This window comes from Rana temporaria, chromosome 4, assembly GCF_905171775.1.
Source record: "Rana temporaria chromosome 4, aRanTem1.1, whole genome shotgun sequence".
NCBI lineage: Eukaryota > Metazoa > Chordata > Amphibia > Anura > Ranidae > Rana > Rana temporaria.
Window position 1 is genome coordinate 121,819,531 of NC_053492.1, and position 24,083 is coordinate 121,843,613.

General features: G+C 43.3%; 1 protein-coding gene across 1 annotated transcript in view; it reads left to right on the plus strand.

The window, feature by feature from the left end:
• ANKMY1 (ankyrin repeat and MYND domain containing 1) overlaps positions 1-24,083 on the plus strand; it is a 67,848-nt gene that overhangs the window by 41,068 nt on the left and 2,697 nt on the right. The window contains exons 11-17 of the mRNA XM_040348992.1: positions 5,541-5,696; positions 8,654-8,761; positions 11,920-12,051; positions 14,895-15,008; positions 15,165-15,318; positions 17,990-18,071; positions 18,155-18,309. Coding sequence (XP_040204926.1) covers positions 5,541-5,696; positions 8,654-8,761; positions 11,920-12,051; positions 14,895-15,008; positions 15,165-15,318; positions 17,990-18,071; positions 18,155-18,309 — 901 coding nt within the window. The remainder of the gene's footprint in view (positions 1-5,540; positions 5,697-8,653; positions 8,762-11,919; positions 12,052-14,894; positions 15,009-15,164; positions 15,319-17,989; positions 18,072-18,154; positions 18,310-24,083) is intronic.

Sequence of the window (24,083 nt, forward strand, 5' to 3'; positions counted from 1 at the left end):
ATTCCATTAAATATGATTTCTTCATCACTTGGCTACACCATAGCTACTGAGGCTTTTTTATGCAGCTTCTAGATCGGTGGACTCCTTGGCAGAGCCTTGGGGGACCGTACCTGGGCCCCGCCTGATGGAAGACACAGGGACAGTCTGTAATGTTGTTTTGCAAAGGATTCTGCAGTTAGCACTTCCTGTGGAATGTACTGCTTCATGTGGAATTAGCCACAGAGAACTTTCCATGTCCAGAGCCGTGGTCTTCCTGGTGCATTGCCCAGTCTCTAAAGACCCCTTTGGGGGTATGCCCCCCCATGGAGGGCAAAGCCAGGACCCTAACCCTCTTGTTCCTGCCACTTAAGTTGACAAGTATAGGGTGAAAGCCCTTTAAACATTCACCCGGGTTGCCAATCTGATTTCTCACGTGGAGTGTGCCGAGGGGGCTGTCAATACTTATAATTGCATCATCAGACATTCCAGGATGGCTTTGGCATCAATTTTAAATGTCCCCCAAGAGAGTGCCTAGTGTTAGTACTGTTGCACTGCTGCTCTGTGGCGCTGTACTGAGGTGGCTTGAAGCACGTTTGTTGCATATGCCACCTTGTATGGAGCGAGCTTACTATGTGTGCATGCCCTGCCTCTAATCTTTGGATTGAGGATGGGTGGCCAAGCAAGATTCCTTGGTTCTCAATCTTGTGGCAGCATTAATAGCAGTTTACTTTCACTAATCCTGGGTTACAGCAGTCTACAGGTGCTTGCACCGAGGCATCATTCCCTGCACCACTATTGCAAAGGTCATGAGTACCCAATCAGGAACATTTAATTCATGCTTGTGGCAGATAATAAGCTCACAAATTAGGGGTCAGGTAGGCTTATTAGCTATGGCTTAGCCTTTAGCTTTAATAGGGATTGTAAGATGTTGGTTCAGGAACCTTGTCCCCTCTTTGGTCAAACATCACTGCATAGAAAGCATTAATTAGGCATCATTACATACAGAGCTTTGAAAATACATCGCTGCGTTCAGAGCTTTAAAAAGACCTCACTGCCTACAGAGATTTAGTTAGACATCACTACCTACAGAGCGCTGATTAGACATTCCTGAATACAGAGCATTAATTAGACCTCATTGCGTATAGATCTTCAAAGAGACATCACTACATACAGAGCTTTACTTGGACATCGCTGCTCAAAGATATTTGAATAGATATCGCTGCATACAGAGCTTTGATCAGACATCCCTGCATGCAGAATGTTGATTGCACATCACTGCATACAGAGCTTTGGTTAGGCATACCTGCATACAGATGTTTAAATAAAATCTACTGAATTCAGAGCTTAGAATAGCCATTGGTGTGTAGCACTACCCCCGTAGGGGTTGCAGGTAACGTGGTTCCTCACTGATGCACAGCCGGCCACACAACATTTTCCGCTTTCACCCAAACACAGTGAACAGTCCATTTGTTTTTTTTAGGGGGGGTAATAACTTGGTTCGGAATAGGAATTATGGGATGCTCAGCTTATAAGTGACAAAACCAGGGACAACTTCCTCCCTATATACAGCTCTGATTGATCCAATGAATTACTCTGTTTAGCTCCAATTGATTCCTCTGCACAAGCTAACAGTCTTTAGCAACAGCCCCTTACAGGCTAGGAACTCTCAGTCCCTCTAGAAAGTAGCACAATGTGTTGTGAACTACATCCTGGAGTACCTCCAACTCCCATGAAGACAATAGTACCAGCTCTACCACAACCGGAAAATGCTAGCTACAGCTACCTGGCTGTGTCTTCACCAGCCCACCTGGCTGCTTCTCTTCACTTGTCTGCCTGACTGACACTCGAGTTATCCCAGGACAAGGCTATAGAAGACCTAAGCACACCACTGTCTTCAAGAGAGATCTGATTTATGTGGTAGTCTCTCCCCTTGTAAATCCCTGCATCATGCTGTAGTACTCACACTGTCCTTTCCTTGCTCCCGCTGCCTCTCAGGAAATCCCCCTTCCTACTTCTCCTGTGGTAGGATCCTTCCAGGCGAGCCACCTGAACCCCAGCCTGAGGCAGGGCACCCCTCCAGACTAGGAGGTTTGCCTTAAGGGCTACTGACCACCTCCTCAGCACTGCATCTCCATCTTCCCCTTGGCTCCCCACCCACCATAACTCATGTCTATTTAAGGGCTCACTTAGTTCCCTGCCAGGCCCATCCCCTGGGGATTGGTTAAGGGCCCCTAAATAGACAACCTTCCTAGCCTCTGCCCTCTAGCTTCCAGAACATTCTCCAACATTCCAGAATGGGGGGGGGGCAACAGAGAGCTGCCTGTATGAGTCATGCTGCCCCGAACTCTAGCAACCCTGTGTCATGACCTAAAGTATTTTCAGGAAGTAAGGCAGAAGTAATAGAGCAGGGTTTTTAAACATCTGAGTGAGGTAAACGTGGGTAGAATAAATGGAAAGCTGTTATATTTTGCTAAAGAAGTACATTAATGCTATATTGGTACATAGGGGAGTTAGAATTTAGAAACATTTAGAAAAAAAATGAGGACAAAGGTGAATTTAGCCTTTAAACAACAGTCAAAATATGCTTTTACCTACTCTGACACTGTTAGCACACTAGAGGGTGCTACAAGTGCATACAGAGCTTTGAATAAACATCACTGCATTCAGAGTTTTGGTTAAAGGGGAGTTCCGGGCATTTTTAATGTTTATTAAAAGTCAGCAGCTACAAAAAGTGTAGCTGCTGGCTTTTAATAAACATGCACCACGGTCACCTGCTCCACGGTCCAGCGACACGCCGGCCGGAGCTCCGCTCCTCTCCCCCCCTCTCCGGCCGGCCTCCTCATTGTTACTGTGGGCACCCGGCCCTGTGTTGCCAACCTACCAGATTGAAATTTACTGACACAACACCCAGAATTTACTGGCACAGCCAAGTTTTTACTGGCATTTTCAAAAGTTACAAAATTACAGTTTTAAGTGCAAATTAGAGTATTTAGGCTACAAATAAATACAATATGCAATTAGCAATGTGATTTACGGTAGATAATAAAGCAAAAAACATATTAATTTTATTTTCGATATAGTAGGTAAGTAGCTCAGAGACTGGCCTCAGTGGGGCGAGAAATTAGAATGGGCGGCACACACACACAGAAAATTGACTCTCACAGTAACACTGACAGCAGGGTGCAGCAGCACAGATGATGATGAGACCTCACTGACGCAACACATCCCCCTCCTGAGTCACAGTGACAGTCTCTCTCCAAGATAAGTGGTCCCTCCAGTCCACTCCAGTCTAAATTGCACTGATGGTCCTGGTCCCAGCATGCCTTGCTCCCATCCCGCAGACCCGCACATGAGGCTCTGGCCACTGTGCTTTGCTCCATTGCACATCACACGACATGCTCAGGCACCGCCTCCGCTAGAGCCGCCCGATCAAACTGTTGCAGTCACTTGGATGGTCTCAGTCGGCTCCGGACCAGGCCGAGCGTCACAGCCATATTTTTTACTGGCAACCTTTTACTTTTACTGGCAGGAGAAAATTGCCTGTTATTTACTGGCTGCCAGTAAAAATACTGATGGTTTTCAATACTGACCCGGCCGTGACAGCTTTCGGCTTCACGGCCGGGCACTCACTGATTGGACAGGCGATCGCCTGGGACCTGTCACGTGTCCCAGGCGATCGTCTACAGGGAGGGGCTGCCAAAAGGCGATATGACGTATCGCCTTAGCGGCCCCTGGGCGGAAGGAGGAAGTGGGACAGGATGTCCCACTCTTCCTGAAGCCCCCACTCCCCCCCAAAAAAATTACATGCCAAATGTGGCATGTAAGGGGGCAAGGAGTGGATTAAGCGGAAGTTCCACTTTTGGGTGAAACTCTGCTTTAAACATTACTGCATACAAAGATTTAATTAGACATCAATGCATACAGAGTTTGTTAGACATCGCTATACACTATATAGAGTTTTGCATCGCCATCACTACATACAAAATTTTGATTAGTTATCACTGCATACACAGCTTTGCTTAGACATCATTGCGTACAGAGCTTTGATTAGATATGACTGTGTGAAGAGCTTTGGTTAGACATCACTACATCCAGAGCTTTGGTTAGACATCGCTACATTCAGAGCTTTGGTTAGACATCCCTACATCCAGAGCTTTGGTTGACCATCACTACATACAGAGCTTTGGTTAGACATCACTACATCCAGAGCTTTGGTTGACCATCACTACATACAGAGCTTTGGTTATACATCACTACATCCAGAGTTTTGGTTAGACATCACTACATCCAGAGCTTTGGTTAGACATCGCTACATTCAGAGCTTTGGTTAGACATCCCTACATCCAGAGCTTTGGTTGACCATCACTACATACAGAGCTTTGGTTAGACATCACTACATCCAGAGCTTTGGTTGACCATCACTACATACAGAGCTTTGGTTAGACATCACTACATACAGAGCTTTGGTTAGACATCACTACATCCAGAGCTTTGGTTAGACATCACTACATCCAGAGCTTTGGTTAGACATCACTACATCCAGAGCTTTGGTTAGACATCACTACATCCAGAGCTTTGGTTGACCATCACTACATCCAGAGCTTTGGTTAGACATCACTACATTCAGAGCTTTGGTTAGCCATCACTACATCCAGAGCTTTGGTTGACCATCACAACATCCAGGGCTTTGGTTGACCATCACTACAATACAGAGCTTTGGTTAGACATCACTGCATACAGAGCTTTTGTTATAAATCACTGCAAAGTGTACTAAGTCTTTAAAGCAATGCTTACTGGGTCACATTTAAAATCCAGGGCTGCTAAAATGGTGTAGCTTCTAAAGCACAAAACAATTCCTTAGGCCTCGTACAGACGGACGGACTGTCCGCTGAAAACGGTCCGTCAGACCGTTTTCAGCGGACATGTCCGCCCGGAGATTTCTGTCTGATGGTTGTACACACCATCAGACAGAAATCCGCGCGTACATGATACGCGGTGACGTGGCCACGCCGGTGCCGCGGCGATGACGCGGCGACATACGCGCGGCCCTGGAAGTTCAAAGCTTCCACGCATGCGTCGAATCACTTTGACGCATGCGAGGGATGGCGGCCGATCGGACATGTACGGTGAGTCTGTACAGACGACCGAACATGTCCGACGGACAGGCTTCCAGCGGACATGTTTCTTAGCATGCTAAGAAACATTTGTCCGCTCGAAAACGGTCGGGTGGACAAATGTCCGCTGGAAACCTGTCCGGTCGGCCGTACACACGACCGAACATGTCTGCTGAAACTGGTCCGCGGACCAGTTTCAGCAGACATGTTCGGTCGTGTGTACGGGGCCTTACACATTTAAATCTGTACAACGTGAATGGATGTAGGAAGAGGACAGCATAGGTGTGACTTGTTTGTTTTCATGTTAAACAAAGTGGCAGGAGATCCATCCCTGACTAAATATAATTCTGCATATGTTTTTGGTTTTAACACTTTTGAATGCTTCTTTAAACAAACCTAGGGTTTCTAGGAGTTCCTCATGGACATAAAATGTATGTGTATCCACAGGGAGATAGCCCTGGAACAGTTCTGGGATTTCCTATGAAAGGCTGCCTTGACTCTGGTCTGCCTCTCTACAACTATTATGAGAAAAGCCCCCATGTCCCAGAAGAGGGTGGCCGCACACCCTTGCATGTAGCGTGTGAGAGAGAAGACAACTACAAGGTAAATATGAACTATTAAAGGCAGTACAATAGGTGAAACCGGTTCTCCAATTTAACATATCCTTTTTTAATTTTGCAGTCCGACAAGGGAAGTCAGTTATTAATGGTAGAGCGCCCTCTATGTATTGATCATAACTGTGCTTCAAGCTAGTCATCCAGAACCCTTCTGTATTATCTAACAATCAGCAAGATAGCCAGCATACTGAGGATGAAGCAGAATCAGAGTGACAGTGTGGTTTATAAGCTGAGCATTGATTTAACAAGTCTTATAAGGATGTAATTAAGTCCATAATACAGTATGATGGGACCCCTTTCCTAGTTCAGTTAATAAGCTGATCGATTGGCCTGGTCAATGGGTCTGATAGATTCATGGAAAATATATGCTTGCTGTAAAGCCTCTTACACACGATAGGTTAACCAGAGGACAACGGTCTGAAGGACTGTTGTCATAGGTTAACCAATGAAGCTGACCGTCGCGCCTACACACCATTAGTTAAATAACCGATCGTGTCAGAACGCGGTGACGTAAAACACAACGACGTGCTGAAAAAAACGAAGTTCAATGCTTCCAAGCATGCGTCGACTTGATTCTGAGCATTCGTGGGTTTTTTAACCGATGGTTGTGCCTACTAACGATCGGTTTTGATCTATCGGTTACCAATCCATAGGTTAATTTTAGAGCAAGCTGGCTTTTATTTAACCGATGGTTAAATAACCTATGGGGCCCACACACGATCGGTTTTGACCGATGAAAACGGTCCTTCAGACCGTTGTCCTCTGGTTAACCTATCGTGTGTACGAGGCTTAAAGGTGCCCAAAAAGGGTCAGATCCTGCTTTCTACAAATCAGTCATCCTGGGTTAGAACCCTTATGCACGTTTATTATTGGTGGATCTGCAAAAGTCACAATAAATGTGGAACTGATCCAGGAGATGTAAAGGGCAACAGAAAATAAAATAAAAATCTAGCTCTAATTACAGTAAATCAGCCCAATTAAACTAATTAAAGCTGTGACAAATATCAACTGAAAAGGTGAGGTTTATATAATAGTGTACTATGTTTCTGTGATATGCACTTAACTACTGCAGGTAATAGCTTTGTACTTATGCTTAAAGTGGTTGTAAACCCTTTACAACCACTTTTACCCACAGGTAAGCCTAGATTAAGGCTTACCCGTAGGTGCTGGAAATTTCTCCTAAACCTCCACGGTTTAGGAGAAATTTACAATAATGATGGGCGCCGATGTCTAAGGCGCAGGCGCACTTTAGCAGCGGCGATCGTGCCGTTCCTAAAGGAGGCCGTGCTGTGACTGGCGGCTCCCATGGGCATGACGTCATCGCAGCTCCGGACAATCACAGCGCCAGAGCCGCGATACCCATAAGTAACCCCCAGGGAGAGATGTCGGCCGCCTGAGTGGTGCGCTAGGACGGCTGCGAGGGCTTCGATGTGAGGTAAGTATTACATAATGAGCTAGTATGCTATGCATACTAGCTCATTATGCCTTTGTCTTGCAGGTGGCTTTTTTTTTTTTTTTTTTAAAGTGTGTTTACAACCACTTTAAAGTCTAACTAAGGGCAAACTTTTTTTTTTGTTTTGGACAGAGTGGAGAGGGATTAGAATGCCTGTAAATTTTTATTGACGTCTGTGTCCCCATTAAGATTTACCCTCCCTTTTTTTCCTGTTTACCATTATCATTGAAAGTAAAAGAAACTCCCAAATTTTGGGTTATACACGGAAAAGTAATAAAGGGGAAATCCTCAAATGGTGACACTAGGTATGGTGACTTGGGGGCAGTAATGTATTATGGCCTAGGCCGACAAGGCCCAGGCCTAGGGCGGCACTTTGCGGAGGGGCGGCAAAATCCCATCCTGTCCCCCTGTGCTCATCCCATCCTGTCCCCCTGTGCTCATCCCATCCTGTCCCCCTGTGCTCATCCCATCCTGTCCCCCTGTGCTCATCCCATATTGTCCCCCTGTGCTCATCCCATCCTGTCCCCCTGTCCTCATCCCATCCTGTCCCCCTGTCCTCATCCCATCCTGTCCTCATCCCATCCTGTCCCCCTGTCCTCCTGTCCCCATCCCATCCTGTCCCTCTGTCCTCATCCCATCCTGTCCCTCTGTGCTCATCCCACCCTGTCCCTCTGTCCTCATCCCACTCTGTCCTCATCCCATCCTGTCCCCCTGTGCTCATCCCATCCTGTCCCCCCTGTCCTCATCCCATCCTCTCCCCCCTGTCCTCATCCCATCCTGTCCCCCCTGTCCTCATCTCATCCTGTCCCCCCTGTCCTCATCCCATCCTGTCCCCCCTGTCCTCATCCCATCCTGTCCCCCCTGTCCTCATCCCATCCTGTCCCCCCTGTCCTCATCCCATCCTGTCCCCCCTGTCCTCATCCCATCCTGTCCCCCCTGTCCTCATCCCCTCCTGTCCCCCTTGTCCTCATCCCATCCTGTCCCCCTGTGCTCATCCCATCCTGTCCCCCTGTCCTCATCTCACCCTGTCCTCATCCCATCCTGTCCCTCTGTCCTCCCATGAAAATGACAGGGCGGGTCTTAAAAAGGAAGGGGTGCATCATATATAAAGTAGGGGGTGTGCAAGTTTTACCAGGCCTAGGGCGGCACAAAACCTAAATGCACCCCTGCTTGGGGGTCCATAAAGAATCCCCTTAACTTGCAGGTATTTCCTATCACTTCCTCTTTGGCTATGGGACAGGAAGTGAAGGGAAATCTCCCTATTGGGACACTGATGGCAAAAAAATCTGACGGGTTATATCTTTCCCTTGCTCTATCCAAAAAAGAGAAAAAACTTTTTGCCTATAGTTCTACTTTGAAAATAAATATTTTGAATTCTGTCAGCTGATAAAGCATGAAACAGGATTGGTTGCTGTTTAGTCATAAATATTACTGATTAGATAACTTTTATTACATAGGTCTGCAGTAATATGTTTTTACTTTTCGTGCAGCTTGCCAAGGATACAATTTCTATACTTCTGGATCACAATGCCAAGGTCAATACCCTGTGGAGTGGGCACTCTCCTCTGTCCTTGGCCATTGCCAGTGGAAATGATATGGTGAGATGACTTTATATTCAGGTATATCAGTGTCAAGTACTTGAAGAGAATTCACAGCCTTTTAAAAGGAAGAATTCATTGTTGTGGGTCAGTTGTACAGCAAAACCTTGGATTGCGAGCATAATTCGTTCCAGCAACATGCTTGTAATCCAAAGCAAATTTTCCCATAAGAAATAATGGAAACTCAGATGATTTGTTTCACAACCATTTATTCATAGGTCCTCCAATCTATAGTCCATATAAAAAGATGTGATATGTTGGAAAAGTTGGAAAAACTTTGTTTTTTCTACATGCCGAAAAATTATCGTGTACGCGGCATTAGGTGCTCTTTTGATTCTTATGAAAATTAATTTTTAATGATATTTTCCCTCCAGTCACAAAATACAAAATGTAAATTAACCACTTAAGGACCGCCCCCTGCACATATACATCGGCAGAATGGCACGGCTGGGCACAGGCACGTACAGTTATGTCGCCTTTAAGAGCCCAGCCATGGGTCGTGCGCTCATGCGACCGGGTCCGAAGCTCCGTGACCGCGGGACCCGTGGACCCGATCGCCGCCGGTGTCCCGCGATCGGTCACAGGAGCTGAAGAACGGGGAGAGGTGTGTGAAAACACACCTTCCCCGTTCTTCACAGTGGCTCTGTCATTGATCGTCTGTTCCCTGATATAGGGAAAGACGATCAATGACGTCACACGTTCAGCCCCACCCCCCTACAGTTAGAAACACATATGAGGTCACACTTAACCCCTACAGCGCCCCTAGTGGTTAACTCCTAAACTGCAATTGTCATTTTCACAGTAATCAATGCATTTTTATAGCACTTTTTGCTGTGAAAATGACAATGGTCCCAAAAATGTGTCAAAATTGTCCGATGTGTCCGCCATAATGTGGCAGTCATGAAAAAAAATGCTGATCGCCGCCATTAGTAGTAAAAAAAAAAATGATTAATAAAAATGCCATAAAACTATCCCCTATTTTGTAAACGCACACGGGAGTGTCCGTGACCGCCAGGTCCAGAGGACCCGGCGCATCATGGATCACGGAAAATCGCAGCTGAAAGCAGCGGTTTACCACGTGATCGCTCCGTCCAATGATGGAGCGATCACTTGTAAACAAACCGGCGTCATGTGATGACCCGGTTCCTCCCTCTCTGTACCGAACGGTACAGTGTGAGAGGAGAGGGGAGAGAGCGGAGGCAGCAGCAGTGGGCTGGATCTGTGACAAATGCAGTCACAGATCCAGCCATCCATCCATCCCTGCTCAGCCATCCATGCCCAATACTCACGATACCCTACAATACTCTGCCCCATACTGTGCAATCCCTGCAATACTCTGCAATACCCCACAATACTCTGCAATACCCCGCAATACTCTGCAATACCCCGCAATACTCTGCAATACCCTGCAATGCCCCGCAATACTCTGCAATACCCCGCTTTACTCTGCAATACCCCGCAATACTCTGCAATACCCCGCAATACTCTGCAATACTCTGCCACCTCATGCTTCTACCGACTCAACGCTACGATCGAAGCCAGGATTGTTTTTTTTTTTTTCAGACTTCCCAGCCTAGAGGTAAAATGGGGTCTTATTGACCCCATATCTCACTGTAAAGAGGATCTGTCATGCCATATTCCTATTACAAGGGATGTTTACATTCCCTGTAATAAGAATAAAAGTGATCAACATTTTTTATTTTTGGCTGAAAAATGTGTCAAACTAAAATAAAGTAAAGTAAAGTGAACAATAAAATATATATATTTTTTAAAGCGCCCCTGTCCCCTTGTGCTCGCATGCAGAAGCGAACGCACACGTAAGTCCCGCCCATATATGAAAATGGTGTTCAAGCCACACATGTGAGGTATCACTGCAAACGTTAGAGCGAGAGCAATAATTTTGGCCCTAGACCTCCTCTGTAACTAAAAACATATACCCAGTAAAAATATTTAAAACGTCGCCTATGGGGATTTTTAAGTAGCGAAGTTTGGCGCCATTCCACGAGCGTGTGCAATTTTGAAGGGTGACATGTTGGGTATCTATTTACTCTGCGTAACTTCATCTTTCACATTATGCAAAAGAATAAAGAAAAAATACAAATTTGATAAATTTTATAACAGAAACAAAGAAAATTCATTTTTTTACAGAATTTTCAGTCTTTTTTCTCTTATAGAAAATATTAAATATTAAAAAATAAAAAACCCAACAGTGATTAAATACCACCAAAAGAAAGCTCTATTTGTGTGAAAAAAAGGACGAAAATGTTTATTTGGGTACAATGTTGTATGACTAATTGTCATTCAAATTGTGAGAGCACCGAAAGCTGAAAATTGGTCTGGTTATTAAGGGGGTTTAAGTGCCCAGTGGTCAAGTGGTTAAAATGATCGTGTGTGGGCTTTACATAATTTTTCGGCTTCTGAAAAACAACAATTTTTTTTTCCGAGCATGCTGCATTTTTTAACGACGTTTTAAACAATGTCGTTTTTCGGGGTGTAAAAAATTATCATGTGTGGGCTAAAACGACGTTAAAAACCCGCGCATGCTCAGAAGCAAGTTATGAGACGGGAGCGCTCGTTCTGGTAAAACTACCGTTCATAATGGAGTAAGCACATTCATCACGCTGTAACAGATAAAAGACGATTCGCGCTTTTCTACTAACACGGAATCAGCCCAAAGGGTGGTGTCATACGCATGGAACTTCCCCTTTATAGTGCAGTCGTACGTGTTGTACGTCACCGCGCTTTGCTAGAGCATTTTTAAAAAACGATGGTGTGTAGGCAACATCGTTTTTAATGATGAAGTTGGAAAAACGTAGTTTTTTCTACATCCCGAAAAACTTTGTTTTTTTTTCATGCCGAAAAATGATCGTGTGTACGCGGCATTAGGTGCTCTTTTGATTCTTATGAAAATTTAATTTTTAATGATAGTTTCCCTCCAGTACATCGCATTGAAACAATTTCTTCTATCCATGTCCCGGTTGTGCTAAGTATATCACATCCACTTGAGGTCATCTTACGCATTTTGGCATTTGTCACTGCTCTGTGGCTTCCTTGTGCAGTCCTCTAGTACATTAACCTTTCTTTGATGTAACTTTATCAGTCTAAGGAAGATGCTTACTGTAGACGGTTGACTATTTGGTGTGTGCTGTCTTTTCTAGGCTGTGAAAGAGCTATTGGCAAATGGTGCAGATCCCAACCTGCCTCTGAGCAGAGGAGTGGGCAGTGCCCTGTGTGCAGCCGTGAATACCGCATATGAAAAACACAGGACTCTGGCTGCAAGAATTGCTCTGGTACGACAAGAATCTTACTTTGAAAAATCATTTCATGACTTTTTGTTATAAAATATCTACTTAAAACAGAAAAGATAGCGATGGTGTTTGCATCTGCCAAATTCCAGTTGACAACCCACATTTTTTATTAATTTAGCATAACCCAACATCATTTACTTATCAGTATTACTATAGTCTAAATACATGAAATGCTGTACAGGTATAGACCGTTAGCATCATTACTACTCCCATCCACAATTCAGTCGTTTTTCACATATTCTATTTTTTCATGTTCCTTCATTTACCTAGATTTGTCAGCCATCCAGTTTCCTTGTTTCTGAAGGTCTAGCTCATGTCATGATTTATAGTTTTCATTAAAGAATATTCCCAAGGTCAGTTAATGTAATTGAGCTAGTCAATAATTAGTTCACTAGTGCTGAGACAGGAATGTATTTAATACGTTCTGTGTGAGACAATTAAAGGTACTATGCATATGCTCAAACACTGGAATTATATCGCATCTGCAGGAGATCTTAATCAGAAATTGAATGGCTGGTAAATGCTGACATACTGAATAAAAAGGAAAATGATCTCCCTCATTTCTGAAAATGGCCTACTTTCAGACATGATAACAAACATTATCTGACCTTGTAGCTCCCTCATTGGTTAGATCATTTATATTATTATTATAAAATATTAGAATTGCCTATGAATGTAAATGATTCCACAGCACCAGTAACATAAGAGCCGGTTCACACTGGGGCGGCACGTCTTCGGGGGCGACTCGGCAAGGTGTCCTGAAGACGACTTCAGAGGCGACTTGCAAAATGACTTCTGTATAGAAGTCAATGCAAGTCGCCCCCGAAGTCGTACAAGAACCTTTTTCGCTCCTATTAGAACGGTTCTATTGAATAGAATGGGACGCGACTTGTGAAGCGGCTGAGTCGCCTGACGAGTCGCCCCAGTGTGAACTGGCTCTTAGGCAAAGAAAAATATGCAAACAAGTCAGTGGAGCAAACATATTTTCAAATATAAACCTAAACAAAGGACATTTGCTCTTTAGAGCTCCACCTATAGGTCATTTACCAGGATTCATCAAACCGCATGCTAAAATGTGCTTAAAGGGGTTGTAAAGGTACAATTTTTGTTTCCTAAATAGCTTCCTTTACCTTAGTGCAGTCCTCCCTCACTTACCTCATCCTTCCATCTTGCTTTTAAATGTCCTTATTTCTTCTGAGAAATCCTCACTTCCTGTTCTTCTTTCTGTAACTCCACACAGTAATGCGATGCTTTCTCCCTGGTGTGAAGAAAGCCTCTTGAGGGGGAAGGGGGGGGGAGCAGGAGTGTCAAGACACTCTCTACTTTGCAGATAGAGAAAGGAGCTGTGTGTTAGTGGGTGTCCTAACACTCCTGCTCGCCCCCCTCCCCCCTCAAGAGGCTTTCTCCACACCAGGGAGAAAGCCTCACATTACTGTGTGGAGCTACAGACAGACAAACAGGAAGTGAGGATTTCTCAGAAGAAATAAGGACAATTAAAAGCAAAATGGAAGGATGAGGTAAGTGAAGGAGGACTGCACTAAGGTAAATGAAGCTATTTAGGGAAAAATTGTACCTTTACAACCCCTTTAAGTCATTTTAAAGTAGTATCTCAGTCAATAGTATTGTATGCCATGTTAGCGCGGTTTAAGGGCAGTAGTCCACAACAGCTGAAGTTAGAAATTAGCTACTGCAGTGACTCCCAAATCTGCAGTTTAACCCTCTAATTGATTATTGCAAGGTTTTTTATTCCTGAACACAGAAATGCTGGGAGTGGAAAGGGTTATGCAGGGCTGAGTCAAGCTTTGGTATTTGCCAGTGTCAGTGGAGTATAACTCAATGGTCTAAATTACCTCTTCTGTGTCCCGTATCCCAAAAAATAGGTTTTACATGGAACTGGAAAATCCTGTACCTTGGAACACCCAGAAATGTATTGCAGCCCCACATTTGGGGTATCAGCCTGCAGGGTTTGCAGCTTGGGTCTAGAATAGGTCATGTGACACATTTTTCACAATGGTTACTCACTCAAAGACACACCTAGATTATCACAGCTTGTTTGTATGCCAAAGGGAATCTAAAGTCTGATTACATGCAAATCATAAGCAAATTTCCAATTATTCAGCTAAATAAAGGGTCTGCCTGTGTGTCCAGCTCTGCTGAGTCAAAAAGGTTCCCAATCTTTACCACATAGACAAGAACCACTTTCCACAACATAATGTTGCCCACTTCTCCCATTACCTTGCTTTACAATTCCGCACTTTGTTGGTTAGAGATAAAGGCCCCAATCATTCTCTTAAAGTATATGTGAACCCTTACCTTGTAAAACAACCCATTTAGTTGTGTGTGTGTGTGTGTGTGTAATACATATATATATATATATATATATATATATATATATATATATATATATATATATAATAAATACCGTAATTTTTTTTTTTAGTGATCACATAATCCCTGCTCTCAGCTGCATTAGGGACTTAGAGAGCTAGGGGTGGAGAAACAGCAGCACACAGATATTCCCAGTGAATGGGTGTGTCAACGCAAGTCTTGGGCATTGGAGGACAGGCATGCTGTTCTCCCAGCACAGCCAGGAAACTGACTACGCTTGGAAGGATGTGCAAAGAAAACAGGGGGACTGGCAGGCACACTAATTATTTCACACAAAGTAAGCAATACAAAGAGAATAGGATACCTTTTAACACAAGTACATGGTAGAACATGCACATATCAGGAACATGAACTGTCGGAGTACCATATTATTTAAGTGATCCAAAATAAAGGGGTTCCTCTGCTTTTCCTTTATGACACTTAGTTGTCCTCCATAGGTGGATAGACTTATAAAATCTGGAGCCAATATATTAATGCCGATCCTTATAGGAGAAGGAAAGAGGACAGCACTGGGTACAGCTACAGACTATGCCTACTACAAATACTTCCAGGTAGAGTATATTTGCATTTCTAAGATGGTAATCATACTGCAGGATAAGAAAACATATCAATTGTGTACAATATGTATATTTAGGATAGTATTCATGCCTGAATATAAACTTGCTATTGAGTAGTGTATATTCTACAAGATCAGTTGTCTATTACAGGATAAGAAGATAGCACACACACCATACCATGCGTTGTCCCCCGAGGAAAGGGACATTTTTAATGCAAGAAAACAACTCTTGGAGCACTTGGGAGAACTTACTCGAGAGGCTGTTAAAGCAAAAGAAAAGGAGTGGGCAAATGATGGTATAATCCGTAAGTACAAAACTGTGTGGAAATCAATTCTTCAATTATTGTGCTTTCGAAGACAGTCCTAGGTTCTGAAGATTTCTTACTGAAAATGCTAGTCCTGGTATTATTTCTAAAAGATAGTGGATAGAATGGACTCCAACATAACCGGTCCACTTCAGTTTTTGTCCAATTTGCAGTATAGTACAACTGATACACGCATTCTGAAATTGCCCTAAGTAATTGAATAAATGTTAAAGTCTTATCTACACTGTCTCCAGTAGAGGATGGCCTTGATTTCCACTGTCTGAGTTCCTTTGATTCTGGCAAACTGTCTATGGAACTGTGTGGGATTGGCAATGGACTGTTATGCTTAGTACACATGGGCCGAATGTTGTGAGACATTGGCTGATTCAATAAAACCTCTCTGACATTCCGCCTGTGTGTATGTCAGCCGGTCCGACAGAAGCTAGCCGTTTGGCTTCTGTCAGACGCAGCGGCGGTTCGGGGGGGGGGGGGGGGGAAGGAGAAAATGCCCCCCCAAGAAAATATTACAGACTCAGAGTCGCACATTCAGAATCTGAATGCACTATTGCCTGCCGCCTGGCATCTAGCAACCAGTAACATCACGTTCAAGGTGGAGAGCGAGGCCCCAGCATTAAGAGTGGAGGAGGATTTAACTGCTTCCTCCTCTGTGGATGGGAACGTTGGCTCCACCCACATCTTTCCCCCAATTTCACCAGTGTGGCGTGGGGAAAGGGAACTGTGCCAGCCAGCCTGCCAGGATTAGAGCACAGCATGTCTGAAGAGCTGCCTGTCAACCTGCACACTGCACCTACCTAAGTGATGTGAGGGTGAGTCGGATTGCGGATGAATTAAAACATATACGCATTATTAGCATATTCTTTATTTAGCATTTTCTTATTATTTTGAGATTTAAAGAAGGTTAGGACTGTATGATACAATAAATACAATTCTGTAAGCAACACCTTATTTTCTGGCAGTGCCCCTCCCAAGACTAGACTGGATCCGCCCCTGGTCGGACGAGCATGCTGGGAAGCCAATGGCTGAGAGCGCTGACTGGAGTGTTCTGTCAGAACATATTAGCTCAGTGGGGGAAATCGCTGTACTAACGTCAGGCTGTTTGTTTCTTTTTTGTTCAACCCGCAGGGTTGAACGGAATAATACTATTAGCGTGTACCAGGCATTAGAGTTGTCCTTTGTGTTATATTTTGTAATTTATTATTGTAATGTCAAGTTTCCTGATCATGTATCAGTTACAGTATTAGTGTGCATGTAAAGTATATTAAAATAAAATTATAGTTGATTCTGCTCAGTTTCTGGCTCATAGACAGTTGTCACTGGACAACAATCAAGGCAAAAAGTCCCAAATTGTGACCCAGACAGCAAAAAAAAACCTGGTAAAAGTTCTGAGGATTCCCCCTTGTATCATAACTAACCAACACAGTTTTGAATGGAGATATATTTTAAGTTGTGTACTGTTGGGTATGTGTTAAAATATAACTAAAGGAAAAACTTTTTGTTAAGTTTTGGATAGAGTGGATAGGGATTTGAGCGCTTGATGGTTTTTATTGCTGTTTGTGCCTCGTTAAGGAGATTCACCCTCGCTATTTGTTCTGTTTACCATTATCACTGGAAGTGAAAGTAAAACAAATTCTCAGAAAATTAATAGAGGGGAAATCTTCTAATGGGGACACTAATTATGGTGACCCAGGGGTCCCCCAATCCCTTAATTTGCAGGGATTTCCTCTCACTTCCTATTTGGCTATGAGACAGGAAGTGAATGTAAATCTCCACAATAGGACACAAATGGCTCCCTTACTCTATCCAAAATGAAAAAAAAAACATTTTGCCTATAGTTCTACTTAACGTGTGACAGAACTGTATTAATGGGGAGTTCCAGCCTTTTTTTTATGTTGCATAGCTGTTGGCTTTTAATAAACATACACTCACCTGCTCCACTGTCCAGCGACGCACCGTCCGGAGCTCCGCTCCTCTCCCCCCCCCCCCTCTCCGCCAGCGCCTCCATTCTAACTGTGGGCACCCGGCCGTGACAGCTTTCGGCTTCACAGCTGGGCTTCTGTCAGACACAGGGGCGGATCGAAGAAAATATTAGACTCAGAGTCGCACATTCAGAATCTGAATGCACTATTGCTTGCCGACTGGCATCTAGCAACCAGTAACATCACGTTCAAGGTGGAGAACGAGGCCCCAGCATTAAGAGTGGAGGAGGATTTAACTTCTTCCTCCTCTGTGGATGGGAACGAGCGGGCGCGAGCGGCGCTCTATGAGTGGTCAGTTGATCGCCTGGGACCTGTCATGTGTCCCAGGCTATTGCCTACAGGGAGGGGCCGCCGTAGGCAATATGACGTATCGCCTAAGCGGTCCCTGGGCGAAAGGAGGAAGTGGGACAGGAAGTCCCACTCCTCCTGAAGCCCCCACTCCCCCCCAAAAAAATTACATGCCAAATGTGACATGTAAGGGGGCGAGGAGTGGATTAAGCGGAAGTTCCACTTTTGGGTGGAACTCCGCTTTAAGGGTATATGTAATAGTCAGCCTGCATTGCCTGTGTACTCATTTATGTCTTTAAGGATTGGTTGTGTTAATATAGTGTGCAGTGAACTGGTCTTGTTGGAGGCGATAATGATATTGTGTATATTGATGACATTTATTGCAGGTAGCTCTTCTACACACAGAGATCCAGAGAGAAAAGTGCACACACATGAAGCATTAGGAGAAGGGCACATGTATGCACCCAAGTGAGTGATCTGTTTTTCTGTTATTTTTCTTGTGTACGCCTTTAATTCTGCGGTTTTGACACTTTTTATATTTGTGTATTTAGAAAAACATTTTTCAAACACTGTTATCAGTGTGGCCGTTCTGTTGGAGTCAAGCTGACCCCGTGTTTGCGCTGTTACTCAATATATACATGCAGCAAACAATGCAAGCACAAATCATGGACTGAACTTCATAAAGATGAATGTCTCCAGCATTCAGGTAAACAGCCAATGTTGATGTGCTACAAAAAAAACTGTTTGGATTATGAACTTTGCTTTATTTCTAGGGATATTTCCCATTTTAGGACAAAAGTGCAAATGTGACCTATTTCACTCCCTGATTCTCTACTCCTAACTACCGAAAACCGACAGTAGGGGGTGCCTCAAGTTCATGGATGTATTGATGTTAATTTAGTTCAGCGGACCCCTTGGAAGGCTGTTTGCTACTATTACTAGAATATGTTTCCCTGAAATGAATGACAGTTTTGTTGGTGGAGGGATGTTTAAGTATCTCTAGCTTCCCATTGATAATTAGCATATTAGAAGCAGTGTATCAATGGGGATCTTATAAAAGAAAATGATTGGATTTACATATACTTTAAAGTGGAATTCATGCTATACACCTAACTAGCCTTAAAGTGTCCCCTCTGCCCTTCTAATACCCTTGATAACTAACCTGTGTGAGTGTAAGAAAGATGTATATAATTACAGTGGACATAAAAAGTCTGTTAAAATGTCAGGTTTCTGTGATGTAAAAAAAATGAGACAAAGATGAATCATTTCAGAACTTTTTCCACCTTCAATGTGACCTATAAACTGTACAACTCAATTGAAAAACAATAAACAAAGAAATTAAGTGTAGCGCTAAATACAAGTAAAAAAAGACTATGGGCCAGATTCACAAAAGAGATACGACGGCGTATCTCCTGATACGCCGTCGTATCTCTGAGATACGATTGTCGTATCTATGCGGCTGATTCATAGAATCAGGTTACGCATAGATAGCCCTAAGATCCGACAGGTGTAATTGACTTACACCATCGGATCTTAGGATGCAATTCTAGGCCGGCCGCTAGGTGGCGATTCCATTGCGGTCGGCGTAGAATATGCAAATGACTAGTTACGGCGATTCACCAACGTACGCTTTACCCGTCGCTCTAAATTTACGTTGTTTCCGTCGAGATACGCCGCGTAAAACTAAGGCTGCCCTCTAGGTGGCCTAGCCAATGTTAAGTATAGCCGTCGTTCCCGCGTCAAAATTTTTAAATTCACGTTGTTTGCGTAAGTCGTCCGTGAATGGCGCTGGATGCCATTTACGTTAATGTCGAAACCAAGGACGTCCTTGCGACGTCATTTAGCGCAATGCACGTCGGGTAATTTGACGGACGGAGCATGCGCAGTACTTTCGGCGCGGGAACGCGCCTAATTTAAATGGTGCCCGCCCCATTTGAATTAGGCGGGCTTGCGCCGAGCGGATTTGCGTTACACCGCCGCAAGTTTACAGGTAAGTGCTTTGTGAATCAGGCACTTACGCTGTAAACCTGCAGCGGTGTAACGTAAATGGGATACGTTACACCGCCGCAGCGTAACGTATTTGTATGTGAATCTGGCCCTATATGAATAAGTCCTAAAAAAGCGGCATAAAAACACCAAAAATGTTCATGTGATCAACAGTGCAACTAATAATGAATAAAGTTCATGACACAATCCAAATTGGTCAGTTGTATGTGACTTGTATGATCAAAAAGTGATTGATAGAAGATCCGCCACCAAATAGTGATATTGAGAGGCTTACCAGAGGGATCGGACCCAAGTAAGTGTATACTTATCAGGTTGATCAGGCTTATAATGATATCAAGGATCCAAACGAACTCCAATGCTGGATAGATCTATGGACCTCCTTGGGCATTCTTATGGGTAATACTTGATATGAAGCCAATTTATAGGAGCCAATTGAATGGTACTGATAGACACTTCCAAATGGTGATGATATAACATCCAGATGTTTCAAAATGTGCAGAGTAAAGAGAAAGAAACAGAGGTGCACATATCGTAATTCCGTAAAATATTACTTTTGCAGTATTTATTTAAAAAAGGTTTACACTCACATTTAGGTGAAATATAACAAGCGCTTAAAATAAGTCCAGCAGTGGGGTCAATGTTCTGTCCCGACGCGTTTCGTTCTCATGAACGGCATCTGTGCCCCAGATGACGTTGGGTCCGATCCCTCTGGTAAGCCTCTCAATATCACTATTTGGTGGCGGATCTTCTATCAATCACTTTTTGATCACACAAGTCACATACAACTGACCAATTTGGATTGTGTCACGGACTTTATTCATTATTAGTTGCACTGTTGATCACATGAACATTTTTGGTGTTTTTTGGTGTTTTTATGCCACTTTTTTTAAGACTTATTCATATAGTCTTTTTTTCACTTGTATTTAGCGCTACACTTAATTTCTTTGTTTACTGTTTTGCAAAATTGATCTATTTTGTGGTGTTGGCTGCTATTTATCACCAATTTGAGCAGCGCGGTGATCATATGTACACACTGTATATATATTTTTCAATTGAAAAATAAAACCGAAATCTTTTGTTTGCAAAAACACATCGGAAGTCTCCCAAAAGCATGTGAGAAAATGTGTTATGGTCTGATGAAACCAAGGTTGAACTTTTTGGCCACAATTCCAAAAGATCTGTTTGGAGCAAAAAACAACACTGCACATCACCAAAAGAACACCATACCCACTGTGAAGCATGGTGGTGGCAGCATCATGCTTTGGGGCTGTTTTTCTTTAGCTGGAACAATGGCCTTAGTCAAGGTAGAGGGAATTATGAACAGTCTCAAATACCAGTCAATATTGGCAAAACAACTTCAGGCTTCTGCTAGAAAGCTGAACATGAAGAGGAACTACATCTTTCAGCATGACAACGACCCAAAGCATACATCCAAATCAACAAAGGAATGACTGCACCAGAAGAAGATTAAAGTTTTGGAATGGCCCAGCCAGAGCCCAGACCTGAATCTGATTGAATATCTTTGGGGTGATCTGAAGAGGGTTGTGCACAGGAGATGTCCTCGCAATCTGACAGATTTGGAGTGTTTTTGGAAAGAAAAGTTGGCAAATATTACCAAGTCAAGATGTGCCACGCTGATAGACTCATACCCAAAAAGACTGAGTGCTGTAATAAAATCAATAGGTGTTTCAACAAAGTATTAGTACACACGACCGAGTTTCTCGGCAGAATTCAGACAGAAACTCGATCGGAGCCGTATTTTGCCGAGAAACCCGGTCGTGTGTACACTTTCGGCCGAGGAAACCGACGAGGATCTCGTTGGGCCAAATAGAGAACATGTTCTCTATTTCCTCGTTAGTCAATGAGGAAACTTGGCTCGGCGAGATCCTCGGCGGCTTCACAAGGAACTCAACGAGCAAAACGATGTGTTTTGCCCGTCAAGTTTCTCGGACGTGTGTACGGGGCCTTAGTGTAAGGGTGTGCACACTTATGCAACCATATTTTATTTTTTTATTTTTAATTCCCTCCAGCAAAAAAATTATACAGTTTATAGGTCACATTTTTCAATTGTTTTACATTCAATCTGGATGATGGTACGTTTTTTGCTAAATTATTATTGAGTCTTATATGAGGCTATAGTCAACATTTTGCTAGGTCACATCAAAGGTGAAAAAAAAAAAATTCTGAAATGATTTATCTTTGTCTCATTTTTTTTTTTTTACATCACAGAAACCTGACATTTTAACAGGGGTGTGTAGACTTTTTATTTCCACTGTATATATTTTCAGGCTGCTCCGTTCCAGTCACATGATCTCCTTGTTAGCCAGTGGGCAGAGGAGAGAGCTCTCCGACAATTGCTAGTATAGCCTGGAACTGTGAATTCCTCCATAGGCTTCAATTGCCCATCCATATTTGCAGTTCCCTCTTCTCCCCTGCAGCCACCACTGGCTGACACAGAGGATCATGTAACCAGAGTGGAGCAGCCTGAAGATAGGCAAGTATATAAATATTTTTTACACAGGTTAATTAGCATAGGTGTTAGGTGGAGGCAGTTTTAAGGCTAGTTAGGTGTATAGCAAGAATTTCACTTTAAACTGTAAATTCCTTTCTTTCACTTTCAAGTATTTTATTGGGATTTCACATGTGTGTGGAGACAAAGGAGATTCATAACAGTGGTAACAGGACAATGAACAGAAGGGGGTTTTGGCCTTGCATAGGTTATAAAACAAGGAGAAAAACAAGGCAAACCAAATAGGTTGTGATTATTCAGACTCCATTTACACCCGAGCGTAGCAATTTTCTGCAGCTTTTCTGGTATTTTAAGTGTTTTTGCAGCTTTTTACAATGGTTTTAAAGCATTTTACAGCTTCAGGCATTTTTGTTTAGCCAATAGAAAGCACTAGGGGGGAGAGGAAATTAAGGGTGAAGAGCTGCTGTTTGAGCAGAAAAATATAATGCTCAAGTCAGGCATTTCTATTGAAGTCTATGGTGCCAAAAATGATTGTAATCTGCCAAAACAAAGCTCATGTCATTTTTTGAGCGACAGGCATTTTGCTTCAGACGACAGAACCCTGAGACGGGTGAACAGGGGCCATTGAAATTAATGGAATTGGGCTTGTTGGGCCTTTTAGAACTTCAAGCTGAAAATCGCTCAGATGTGAACGGGGCCTCAGTGAAGCCTTGCGGCTGGTCTATATTGAAAACCTACATGAGTGTTCCAATGGGAGCCTAATGACAATTTTGCCCTTAATGGAATAAACACGAAGTCAAATAACAGAGTAATATAACAGTGTTCATGTTTCCATGAATAAAATATACTGTAAAGTATCTAGACAAAGTCAAGTTGAGAGTAAACTGTCAATTCTATTGGGTTCATGGATTGATTTGAATAGTTCTATGTAGTCTGTAAACATACCTTCCAACTTTTTGAGCTAAGAACAAGAGACACTTTTTAGCAAAAGGCGCAAAGGCATAGGACACACCCCCTGTCAAGCCCCCTTAACCACTTGCCGACCAGCCGTGGCAGTTTTACTGCGGCAGCGTGGCACGGCTGGGCGAAACAACATAATGTTTTGACGCTTCGCCCTTTGGCCACTAGGGGCGTGCGCACCACCGGAGGCAAACACGCACGCCCCCTGCCAGCCCCCGGAGCGATGACCGACGGGCACCCGCGATCGCTCGTGACACAGCGAGAACCCGGAATCTGTGTATGTAAACACACAGATCCCGGTTCTTTCAGGGGAAAAATTACTAATCGTGTGTTCATGCAAAGTATGAACAGCGATTGTGTAATCTCCCCTAGTAAGTCCCTTCCCCTTTCAGTTAGAACACAGAGAGGGAACACAGTTAACCCCTTGATCACCCCCTAAACGGAGGAAAACATTTATAAAAGATATTGAGTTTTTTTTCAAAATTGTTGCTGCAGAGGTGATCAAATACCATCAAAAGAAAGCTCTATTTGTGGGGGAAAAAGGACGCAAATGTTGTTTGGGTACAACTTTGTACGACCGTGCAATTGTCAGTTAAAGCAACAGAGTACTAAATTGTAAAAAGTGCTCTGGTCAGGAAGGGGGTAAAATCTCCCGGTGCTGAAGCGGTTAAAGAAGAATAAAAAAAATGTGTTTTTTTTTTTGTTTTTTTTACCACTACTATTCCTTTATATTGGCTTTTGACATTTACAAATGCAGCCATTTAGAAATTGAATGAAAGGTTTAACACTGGGAAACATTGTTTGAAAGATAAGTAGTGCATTGTATATACAGCTATATAGATCAGACCATAAAGAGGGACATGTGAGGAGGAATGAGGGAATCAGGGACAGTCCCTCAAAATCAGGAACGGTTGAGTGTAAAGCACTGATATGAAATCATTATTAATATAGAAATTAGTAAAAAGTTAATTTTTCCAAGAGGAGTTGATTGCAGTTTTCTTGCATATTCTTTTATGAAAAATCTTAAACAAATATATTTTATT